The sequence below is a fragment of the Anticarsia gemmatalis genome, chromosome 16 (genome assembly GCF_050436995.1).
Source record: "Anticarsia gemmatalis isolate Benzon Research Colony breed Stoneville strain chromosome 16, ilAntGemm2 primary, whole genome shotgun sequence".
In the NCBI taxonomy this organism is placed as follows: domain Eukaryota; kingdom Metazoa; phylum Arthropoda; class Insecta; order Lepidoptera; family Erebidae; genus Anticarsia; species Anticarsia gemmatalis.
This window is the reverse complement of record NC_134760.1, coordinates 10,554,550-10,567,480: the sequence shown is the minus strand read 5'-3', so window position 1 is coordinate 10,567,480 and position 12,931 is coordinate 10,554,550. Positions and strand designations below refer to the sequence as shown.

At 36.0% G+C, this 12,931-nt stretch overlaps 1 protein-coding gene across 12 annotated transcripts in view; it reads right to left on the bottom strand.

Annotated features, from left to right (window-relative positions):
- The window catches only part of f (espin protein forked), a 136,873-nt gene that overhangs the window by 8,726 nt on the left and 115,216 nt on the right, over positions 1–12,931 (bottom strand). For all 12 annotated transcript variants that reach the window (XM_076124678.1, XM_076124681.1, XM_076124675.1 and 9 more), the window contains 5 exons: positions 12,324–12,462; positions 11,802–11,888; positions 11,515–11,617; positions 11,001–11,223; positions 3,697–4,262 (listed from right to left, as the gene is read on the bottom strand). In XM_076124678.1, coding sequence (XP_075980793.1) covers positions 3,697–4,262; positions 11,001–11,223; positions 11,515–11,617; positions 11,802–11,888; positions 12,324–12,462 — 1,118 coding nt within the window. The remainder of the gene's footprint in view (positions 1–3,696; positions 4,263–11,000; positions 11,224–11,514; positions 11,618–11,801; positions 11,889–12,323; positions 12,463–12,931) is intronic.

The window sequence follows — 12,931 nt, the reverse complement described above, 5'->3', positions numbered from 1 at the left end:
CAAACCGCACTAAGCCAGTGCGTTGGACTTAAGGCCTAATTCCTCTCTCATTATGGGAGGAAACCATTGCCCAGCATTATTTATGATTTGATTTTTTGAGAAGATATAATTTCACTCACAACCTATGTCAGAACATCCAGTAAATATGCACTAACCCGTCAATCCTCAGATGTTACCAGATATAAGATAATTGTAATAATAAATATTCTTTACCAGGAATATTTATTTCTGATTTGTAGACAAAATAATGATTATGAAGCACTAGTCAAATTCTTCGATAACAGCTCAAAAAAAATATTGGTAGGTACCTGCCTATTAAATAGCTTGTAAAAATGATAAAGGCGAAATATCGCTCCCTTGTATCCACTATTATTAAACAATAAACTTCCTCCTAACAACAACAAAAAACTACGGCAAATCTAAGGAGATCACTTGTCGAAAACCACAAACTATCTAGATTTGCATGTTACAACCATGAAAGTGAGTAACGAAAGCAAAAGCGGGCAAAAGTGAGCGTTATAAAAATGGTCACGGATATACTGCCCTGAATCAAAAGGTATAAACACTGTATCAAGACTTCTCGGTACATATATGGCACTTCCAGCGGACGTCTGGAGTTACGTATTACAAGTTACAATCGAAATATCTTAATTTCGTTTCAGCTTTATTTTAGACTGGTTTAATTATTCCTGCTATATCATACTGACTATTGAATTGTATAATACTAGAAATTACTATTGCATATTGCACAATCTAATGACAGTTACATACCTATTCTTACAATTCAGACAGGTGGTTGTAAAAGCATCAACCAAATCGCTCGACAGCATATTTTCAAGAAAAATTTAACTCGGGCTAAGGACAAGACAAAGAAGAATAGTAGGTATTTAAAACTACACAAATAATTAAAACTAACTTTGTCAAATTTCACGCTTATAATATGCTGTAATAGGTAGGTATTCATATTCATGCCCATGCTTTACGCGATTGCCTTAAGTTTTAATTAACGATTGGTAATTAGATCATATATCACAAAGCGATTTAGCACTAGCCACGACAAAAAAAATCTCAATTACACCAAAAAAACGCATCAGTCTAGAGCTAACATTATTACAAAGCTCACATAATTACTCTTATACAAGACAAATCTAAACATAGCGATTAAAAATCGATCTAGTTTTAAAACCGTCATGAACACTTTCGCTAAATATTGAACACAATGAATGAGCCGGCTGATCTTCTAATTACCCCAGTCGTGATCGTCTAAAGATTGCACAAATGATGAGAAGACCATTGTTTGTATGTTTGTACAAAGAATTATTGTATCCAAACGTTACATCACTGAATCTATTTTAAAAACTTTTTGTCAAAATCACGATTGCAAATTGTGGAGTCAATAACAATAATATTTTGAATAAATAGCGATACAAGTGTGCCGCGAATGTTGTAATATAATTTTGTTTTATTGGTATCGAAATGTAACGATAAATATTCATATATTAATAGTTAAAATATGTGCTGTATTGCGAATTTATTATCATGTTATAGACAATATGTGCACATCTGCAAGTCGATTTATTAAATTATCATTTTTAATATCTGTACGCACGATGGCCATTGCATTGAATGCTTTACTTAATTCTTTCATTTTAGAGTTGTCCTAGGCTACGTATTCGGGTCAATACAAAATATTAGTAAGTACCTACCTAAGTTTTGCCACCTTGTTCTTATCGTTTCGGCCCCTTTTAGTGACTGCCTTTTTTTATTGCATAATCGAAGTTAATTAATGTTTTATTTCTTGTATCTTCTGCTAGTACCGAGATGTGGACGACAATAGGACTATTGACACCAAAACAGTGGCATTTGGCCTGCCACGGGACAAGTGAGACAAAATAGTATCAGTAATCCCATCGCGGAACAACTCAAGAGGACTAGTAGGTTCGACCTTAGACTAATAGTTTAGACCCGAAACCAGTAAGATATATCCTATTTTAAGTCCAGTAAGAGCCCATATATCACTAACGTTACTTCTAATTGGTATCAAAATTCTTCTACGCACATTCTTACGCACGTTTCTAGATCCGTTTAACTATCACATTCGCTATGATAAATGCGTTTCTTTCACAGCATCGAAGTGAAAACTCGGTGAAATTAAAATGAATCACAAAAGAATATAATTTTCCATTACTCTGATGTAATTGAAGAGAGACTGTTGCTTCTATGCATATCATTATTGCGATCCAAACAGTTAAGTTTATTTAATTTCATTTTCATAAAACTACATTGTGAACATTACTATACGAACGTATTTTACCACAATAATCATTGGCAGAATGTTAAAGTTAAAATCATTCAAGTTTCTATGCTAGAACATTCTGCATAGTAGTCTAGATTTGCGTGTTTCCTGCTTCAAAAATGTCAACAAGTCCAACCTATTGATACGGATCCATATAACCTATTAATATTCTATTTCCTAATTATAAGTAAACTAGAATCGCATAGCATATTAATGTAATGTCGATGCAATTAATTGCGTCATTCAAAATCGGTGTCAGATCATTTCACGGTTGGACAATATTTCGGGTTTTTTTCCACGTCCTACATAGTTGTATTGTGTCCTCACTTGTAAACGGTAAATCGTCTTCAGATAATCGTTGCATCGACGAAAATGTTCCAACTTTTAAATGCACTTCGTGAATTAAAAGAGAAATTGAATCTGTTGATTGCAAATTATTTTATCGTTTAATACAGATCACGCGGGACATGAGATGCTGTTTTATTGCTTTTATATCACAAACGAAATGGCTAACAAAAGCCGAATAAAACGAAATTGATCAGACTTTGATTGAGTTATTGAGCTGTAATTCGCATAAAATATTACTGACTTAACGCAATATTTACTAGCGAGACACAAAACACTAAATTGTCGTCAAAGTGTGTAATGAGTAATAAATTGCTGTAAGTATTTTGTGCTATCAATTATAATGTTATTTATCTGGCACGATCCGACAATTATACATCAAACTAATTATCGCATTCATCAAACATCCAAAACGTTGTCTAAAATTCTTGTTAATTGTTTTCCTGCTTATTTTAACCGCGACTGTACATTTCATCAAAACGCGAATCGTCTCGTTTCACGGCTGTTAGACATTAGAGCACTTACAGAGATAGTTAGGAGAGAGGGGAGGCAAGTAGCTCACTGGGTTATTGTACATGCAACAGATTCTAGGAAAATGCGTACTGTATGCGTCGTGACTGTATGTGTTTTCTTACAGAGGATCCGTGATGTGTCGATCATACTATGTAATTGAATGTTTCCGTAAATTCCTTTAACTACGAAACATTAAGTATAAACCAACAAGTTGTAAACTATCTTATATCTTGTACCAAAATATCAACAAAATATATAATAACAAAACTGTGCCAGTAGTCATGAAAACGTAATGCTTTACTTTCCTGACATTCAAATACGTCTATTACTTCCGTATTAGACAAATTAAATCTTTTGAATAGACTTTCAGTAGCACCTATTTTTGGAACTCCTTTCACTGCAACAAGTGTGTCAATCTTACCGAAAACTATTTTAAAGATACTGTTCTTGTGTGCAACAAAGCGTGAATAATTAATATCGTACGGAAACTTTGCAACTATCATCTTGACCTACCATAATCAAATAACAGAAAGTTCACTGACCTGATCAACGAAATTCTCCGCTGTGAACCTCTTGGTGAACTCCGTGAATGTCTCCTTATCCTGGAGGCTCTCTCGTCGTGCACGTTCCACTTTCATTTTCTTTATTCCCGTGATATCCTTGGACATCTTCAACTCTTCTATGAGGTCCGTCTTTGCATTTTTGTATATCTCCGCGGCACTTGGCAGACATTGTAAGCTGACCGAGCGAGCCGGAGGAGGTGCTGACAAAGTCTTTGTGGCCGGAGTCCTCAGTCTCACAGCTGTGAGTTCGGCGCTGCTGATGGCTGCCAGAGGCTGGATGTTGGTGACGGGGGGCTGCGGGGGTGGCGGCGGCACGTTGTCTGCCGGCACGGGCGGCGGCGGCGGAGGACGCGCCTCCGCCGCGCTGTCGTCACGCTTGCACGGCGCCGTGATTGTTTTCAAATACTCCGAGGGTTTGATAAGCCGGTCGGGCGCGTTGTGCGGGAACGCGGGAGGCACGAACGGGAGCGCTGCCTGCTTGTTGACGAGGTTGAGGCCGCGTGGTCGATCGTCGTCTGCCGACGCCGCTGAGCCGCGCCGCCCCGCTGCAAGATGGCCGCCATTAGGGGGGAGAGAAAGTCCGCGCTTCGGCGCGCACGCACCCCGCGTCCGAGTGATGCGCGCGCGCCTGCGTGTACAATCGACGCCGTAATTGTTTGATATATCGATACGATATTTGGATGTTTTGATTTTGCATAATTAGTATGATCTAACGTCATTTTGTAACTAATATCGGCGTGGATTGTACACAACACACGTTAGCTTATTGCATTTTTGCGATAATATAATTCAAATAAGACTGAAATACTGATTAAAGAAGAAGGTATAATTTGTTCGAAGTGAGATAATGATATATGACGACGTAGATTTGTTCAGGCGTTAATTTATGGTTATTTAGTCGTGTAGCAAGTTCTTCAGCGCTAACGTCTTAATTTCTAATCTGTATGTAGAGGAAATAGTTTGTTAAGCATTCGCATAATTTGGATCAGATAATGTGGCTCGTGAATTCAGCGTATAACTGCTGCACACGCAGTTAGATTCTATATCTTAACCCATTAAGATGACTAACGAAGAATTCCTTCAACCTTTCTTAGATTAATATTAGCGATCATAAGCTTTCACTGTATGGAAACAATATAATTTGCGGTACATTTACACATTATGCGTGTTTTTCTAAGCGATCATTATCGTCCGTAAATGGTGAGTTGCATGAGTACTTGATATGGAGTCAGTTTACTAAGAATACAACTTCCTTCCACTTTGGTAACACCGTGAAAACATTGTTATTAGTGTTTGGTAACCCGTCTGCTCTATGGCGAGGTTAATAGTATGTCTGACTGTTGATAATGAGGTCCCGGGTTCGATCCCCCGGACGGACATCTTACTATTAGTGTTTTAGAATACATATTAGAATATTTTTTAATATTTCCCCGGAGTTTGCTAACGTGAACGGTAAATGGCATAAGGCTCGCCCCCCATTACGTAAGACTAACATTGTTAATTGCGAAACATGGGTGTATTTCATATACCTCGGCTCAAACCTTCGGGTACGACAGGCGTGATATAATGTATGTTTGTATGCTTAACACAAATTTGTAGCAATATGTTACGTTAATTAAAAAAAAACTGTCCAGTCTAGACAAATTATTACATAATTATACATTATGGCTGACTGCGTCTGGTTTATCACAAACGGACCGAAATACCTCTTTTTTTCCTACAATACGTGCTAAGTGAAAAATTACTTAGTTTTTGCTAAATAAATAATAAAGACAAATTGCGTAGAAGAAAATTACACGCAAGAGCGTGGAGCAATGAAATATTGATGAAATATTGTTCTAAGATTGTTAAACACTTCCGGCATAATATTTTATCTTGTCTCACGAGGACTATACAAGGAACAGATAAAAAGTGCAATTAGACTTAAAATGACAAAGCATTAGAGAATTACACCAATATTCGTTTCATGTGGGAATCGGACGTATAACTTTAGCGCGCAGTAATACTGACCATCTTCACCGTATCTACCACTATGCCCAAACCAAGAATCGAAGCCGAGTTTTCATGATCGGCAGTTGCACGCTTTACAAACTATAAACATTTTGTTTAGCCAAACTACAATTCGTGAGCACAATCACTGTTTTAACGCAAATTGGACATTTTTTATCGTGTTTTTGTCAAAGTTGTTCAAGCCGCTCGAAAGGCCTTTGACATGACTTAACGACTGTTAACTTATACCATCATAGGACCGACTTTTTACATGCTCACTGAGCTACAAAAACGCATAATTCAAATGCCACAATGCGGTCACCCATCTGCAGAACGACCGCGCCATGGGTTGCTTAACCCACAGATCGTTTAAACGACAAACCACCATCTCCACAACATCATGAAACCAGCAAATTGTTTGTCAGTTGACAAAGAAATTCTCTGCAAGTCCAACAGAGTGTAACGTGCTTAATTAATTAATTCAAGACAGTTTTAAACAGACTGAGACCACTTCAGTTTACCGCCTGAATCTTAATTTTACTTTTGCAGTGTTAATAAATGGCTTGGTGGAATTTTTTGATATGTGCTTTCTAATTCAGGCAAAATAGGAGCAAATTTTGACTGGATATTTACGTGTAATTACTTTATTTTATGTATATAACTTTGTAAGAGTTTTTTGGATGAAAACAGTTGGACTGAAAACAAAATTCATTTTAGTATTTCTTATTTATTTGTAGTATTATATTAAGGTCTACTTAAATCGTTATACCGATTTTTTTGTTATTATGTTAGTAAAGCACGAGCGAGAACCGTTGTTCCGAAGACTTCAGTGCATATATTATCAATTGTTATCTCCACGAATCTTCATTATTTTAAATATTCTACTCAAATAACTCATTTTGCTCTACCCAATATTAATTTAAACGTGACATATCTTACAAAAATGTAAGACTGAATTTTTCCGGGCGAATTTGTTGTCTTTCAAATATTATTAGTAAGCAATGAAACCTCCAGGCCTCAGCCTCTCTTATTGCTAATGAAGGCTCGTAATCAGCAAGGAGACAATAATGTTTTAAATTATTTTTTGATGCAACACAGTATAAGAAAGCATAAGCCATGAAAACATTAAGTAAACACGTTACCGTACCATTTACTAATTGACACTTATTACGAAAATTTCAACACAATAAAAGGGTTTTTTGTAAACATTACTTTGCGAATAAGGTGCCGTGACACAAATACACAATTCATAACAGATTGCAAGTACATAATATAAACAGTTTAACACATACGAACAAGAAATCGAACCCATTATATTACATAACATCATTGCAAGTACAGACTATTGTACAAAGGTATCATAGGTAACTATGGAAATCGATTAAGCGTTGAACAAAACTGACATAATTATGACACGGTTTGATTAAAAAATGTTCTAGAAGTTTCGACACAGTTTCAGCCTTCAGTTTCAAGTGTCAAGTCTCAGAATGAGGAAACAACTGCTTTCCCATAAGGGGTTGCGTAAGTTTTTTTGTTTGTTTCTTGTTTTGGGAACTTTGTTGAGGTTATTGTTATATAAAGTTAGTAGATTAGTGCTGTGTTATTACTATGCACTATCTATGTGCTGAGGGGGAGGCCTGTACTCAACAGTGGAAACGGGCTGATTAGATAGATAGAAAGAACTAAATTTTGTATTAACTTCAGATTCCTGCATAGAAGAGACATTTTCTTCAACTTTATTTCATAGTTGTGCTTTGGGAACGTTATTTGTATGCCTTTAGAGCCTTTTGCAACACATCATTCATAATCATCTGAAGTCGTTCTTTATGAAGTAACATTACGAAATGATAAAACTAAACAAACTTTTCTATTAATAACGACAAGTGCTCTGCAAGAGTCACGGTACTTTCTAACATGTGATCATATTGCAACTCTTTAAACGTACTGCGTCATCCTAGGTTGTTACTTTGTAAGGATGAGTCATGTACAATGTCGTGTCGGTTCCGTGGCGTAAGCGTGATGTGCAGCCGTATTTCAATCATATATTTAATTATGACTCAAGAGTCTTGTATTAATATCAATTTGAATTACATGTAAGGTGGACTTTAAAGACATTTCGGAGGCAACCATTATTGAACCTACGATTGTCTTTAATAGCTAGACCACGTATTTACATTACCAATACATTAGTTACTTGTTCAATCCATAAAATTATAATTGCCTATATTTAATTTGCGCTTGCGATTTTTTATTTTTCAGAGATCTTTATGCATTATATTATTTTAAGAACCTATTTGGATATGAAGCCATAAAAACATTTTTACAACAATCAACAGGTTGCATACACAACTTAACCTAGGTACTCACTGGTATCATTTCATGATTCGTCGTGGATACAAGACTAAGTTGTCACCACTTTTGCGGTGAAAACGTAAAAGTCTCTTTTTAGTACCTACGTGAGTAAGTTTGATGTTGTTCACGCCAAATTTACCTACACGTGAGGTAACTAAGGTCTTTTATTGTGATATTTACATCACTTAGGTAATATTTTATAATGTTTGTAATCTTAAAGAAAGTTCAACTAAACATGACTATTTTTTACCACAGTTTTCAAAAGTGGAAGATGGTTTAAGTATTTAAATGTGATCAACGATTTCAGTCAATGACCTTAATAATATTTCGTGATAATTAAGTTATTTTATCATTTGCTATAACGATGAAAAAAAAAAACTAACATCTTAGAATAATTTTCTATTTTATTTTTTTTGTCATCTTAAAAAAAACCATTCTCTACGATAAAAAAAACCGTTTTACATGAATTCTGTTTATTGCGTGCCTGGTTTTGTGCTTTATCTATTACTAATTTGTCAGCACTCAATAAGTTACATACATCTGTACTCTTTGTCACCAAGTATATAAAACCCAACAATTTATTGAATTACATTTTAATACACGAACAACATAACTTGCTTGCTCAAAAGACGTCTGTTAATTTCGATCGAACACATCGACTTTCAGCTTAATGGGTCGGTGCGTCGGCATCGGTAGCTTTCACGCAATAATTAATGGTTTTCCACACACTTTCAAACATCTGGAGTATACACTAAGCAACCAGGTATGTGCAACGTGAGGCAATTGATTAAAGTTGAACGAGTTATGCTGATAGCGAAAAATGTTGATAACGCCTGCTTCTTTTGTAAGAGCAAATTAAGCTTAGTGAAATGAAATTGCAATATTTTAAAATTATGAACCAATGTATTGTCTTTTTTTATTGCAGTGTGTCTCAGATGTTTGTACAACTACAAAATATTGCTTACTAGTAGTTCCTGAGATTAGCGCGTTCAAACAAACAAACTCTTCAGCTTTATAATATTAGTATAGATAGGTACATAATAATATTACCTGAAGTAGGTGCACATAGTAAAAAATACACATAGTAATAGTTTATCAGAAAATAAAGTCTAGCACGCAGATTAAAAACAGAATGATTATGCTTTACATTTTGAAAACTGCACTATTAAATAAAAGTAATAGCTTTAGAAAATGTTGAGTACGTCTGTTGTTTGTACTGCGTAAGTACCTATTGTTTTAGAGATAATATCAGTAACTTCGCGGTTTAGTACCTCTGATACAAATCAATGATAAACTAGCCCATTATAATTGGTTTGTTTATACATCGTAATTGATTGAGCTTAAAGATTTGTAAAGATTGTTATTTTTTATAATCTTAATGTATTGCTTGCTCCAGCCGGTAACTTCGTCCGCGTGAACTATGTTTCTGGCCAATGTATTATTCTGGCATACAGGTAAGCTATAAAATTGCCAGTTATATTAATTATGTATGTATTAGTATATTTATATATTTAAGCTGTATTTGGTTTATTGTATTTTCTATGGGCCTCAGTTGCCTGAAATAAAAGAATAAATAAAAAAAAAATCTGTTTAGAAGTTTTAGCGTGATTGAATAACAAACATGCGTAGAAACTGTTAGAACTTAGTAAGATAGTTTTGTTATTCTTATTATAGTTCACGGTAAATGACCTAAAAAAGCTTAAAAGACTAATAAGATTTCAGTATCAGATTTACAAAAAAATACTACTTATTTAAAAATCTAAAATTCATTACAAAGTATGCAATAAAATCAATTCGTATGGAAACAAAAATGATGTCCTTATTTTGAACAAGCCAAAGAATTTACAGAACTCTCGATACAAAACATCATCCACATATACCACGATCAGCAAACAAGTTCTTTAAAATGGAAAGTATATTGCGTTTATACCTCGGTTTATATTTACTTTTATTGTTGTGAGTGCATATTACAATTAGAACGTTACTAACTACCCGTTTCACGTAGAAAGTGACCAAACTCATTTACCTCAGCTAAATTTAATTTCTTCGTATAAATATTAAATAGACATTGTCAAATTTTCTAATTAAGTCTGAATTAGTTGGGTGTAGTAATGCAAATTATACGGTGTTTTCTGCGCGGTGATTTCGCGAATGAAAGGCTTTAAGCTTTTTCGGTCTGCTAGGAATTTTGGTACGGTGTTTTTGAAATAAAACAATTAAAGGTTTAGTGACTTTCAATTTCGGTGGTTGTTTGCGAAATGCAATATTAATAATGTTACTTGGTTGTTCTTTGTTCTCTGCCTACCCATATAGGAAAACGGCGTGATATTATGGACGTATGTTACTATAATATAAACGGTTACATAGATAATTTCCATTTGCAGCTACATATTCGTCGTCGTATTCCACTATCATCACCTAAGTATTTACTATAATTTAAATATTTCAGTCTTTACTCTTACTTACAATGAGACTAAGTTTTCATCAATGAAAAAAAGCCGAGCGATCATTCTGGCTCAATGAAACAAGCCGGTAAATCTTATATTATTTGTAGGAATCATTCGTTTATCATTGCTTACTTACCTTTATCAAAACTCGCCTTTGTAAACGATTCTTACGAAACTTGAAGACGCAGAATCAGACATTTGTGCGAAAGACCTATAGTGGTCTTAAAATACTTTTTGAAAGATCTTCTCAGTTTTGGAATTACAGAGTAATACTAGTTCCTTTTGTTTAGAGGTTACCAACCTGTGATCCGATGCGGTAGATCAAGTAGTAAGCAAAAAATCTTATAGCCGCAGAGCTAAGCCGTTGTAAAATTATACTACACAACCACAGTTTTTCGTTTCACCAAGATTGGGAACCACTGCACTGCTCTAATGAAATAAAACTGTTAAAAGATGACAGCTAAAACCATAACAATCCAATTTAATGTAACTTACCTAGCCTACTCCTCAACTCCGAAGGCTTCAGAGCAGGTTCTTCCAGCACCACTGGTGGGGGCGGTGCGGGAGGTGCTGGTGGTGGCGGCGGTGGGGGCGGGGCTTCGTCACCAGAACTACCTCCCGAAGACACTCCTGATGATGCTGAAGCGGCCTGCACCACTGTGGGCTCGTCTGATACGGAGGCACGGCGACTGCCTGCTGCCGAGGATAGGCGGCTGGCCTGTTGTGAGAAAAGAGAATTGTGTAGTATTATACAAACATATTATGTAGCTGGATTATGAAACACAACCTCAACCAGTTTATTCAAATACCATAAGATCAAAGATTACCACTTCACTCGAAGCGAAAAACATCCTATTGCAATGCAATCCAGATTTTTCACTTGTAGTCAATGAAGTAAGAATTGTTTACATGCAATTCTGAACTTTTCTTCGTCGCAATTTCTGTTCTGTCTCCAATACGAGATAATAGCAGTGTGAATTCATTGCACAATAAACAAATGGTAACTTACAAAGTTCTGTGCCTTGTGTGTTAATGCAGCCAGTTTAGTGGCTATCGACGACTTGGCCTGAGCCTCCGTCACTGGGGATACTTCCTCGTATGCCTTGCTTGCGCTGCCAAAATAAAAACACAATGAAAATCTTTGTATTAGTGTCTTACCGAAGAGTCTTAAGAGATAGGTTTAAAATTGCTGAATTTCTCAAAGAAGTCCCACCATTACCTTCAACTGAACAGTGTTTACTGTCATTGTTTTTGAGGGGATTAATTTCTGCAGTTGTTTAATAGAATGAAACTCACGTGTCAGTATTATCTTTGGCGTTGTAGTCCACCACAAGCGCGGCGCTTCCCGGACGACTGTGACTTCCCGAGTCACGTGAACTGCTCCTATTGCACAAACATTATCATGTCAACCTTGTCTTGTAGCAGTTTTTAGCATATTCACCATAGCATGTATGGTGCATCTAAACCCAAACTAAGCTATTGTAGCTCACACAAATACTTTTTTCACGTGGGAATTTGCAGTCAATATGCATAATGATGACCACTACTGCATCAATTCATTTTGATAGATGTCGTACAGGACTGAGCTGTTTGGAAACCAGATCTTATTTCTAGCAGAAAACATTTTGCTTATTCACGAGCATAAATACTTCTCTTTTTTTTTTGGTACCCATTACTGTCCCACTGCAGGGCTAGGGTCTCCTCCTAAGCTAGGGAGGGGGGTTAGGCCTTGAGTTCGCCACGCTGGCCAAGTGCGGTTTGGGGACTTTGCATGCCCTCAATAAATACTTCATAAGAAAAATAAAATAATGGTCATACCTTCGCCTTGGGTGTTCCTCCCGCGGCAAGTAAATGTCTTCATAGTGATGGTCGCGTCTCGTCGCCTCCGCGCCGCTGTCGCTGTCTGACTGCTCCTGCGCAGTCGTTGCTTCCGCAGACCCGTGGATCTCTGCTTTTACTACAAAAATAACGTTATAGTGAATATGATGAAGATGATTATGAAGGGATGAGAAAGTTGAAGATACAAGCTGCTTAAAAACTGGTATTTTACCCAGAAGATGCTAAGATTTTAAATGATACTAAGTGAGGAGTATGATGTAAGCACGTTTATTGTTTAAGTTTCCGTGTTTTCAAGTTTAGGTTGTTGTGTACGAAGCCGTTCACTATGCAATTACAGGCTGACAAAGAAAAGTGTTTTGCCTAATGGAGTAAATATGTTTAACGCTTAGCTTTCGATGATTGCAAAGCGTGAGTACATTTTGATTGAAGCTTGATATTTTTTTCTAATATAACTATAAGAAAGCAGCTATAAAAAAAATAGGGTTTAAAGTAATACTGTTGGACTGCTTGATCTGAGATGAAATTTGAAGACGAAGAAGTCTCAAGCCTGTATGAAATAGTCACAAATGAAGATGATAAAGCTTAAT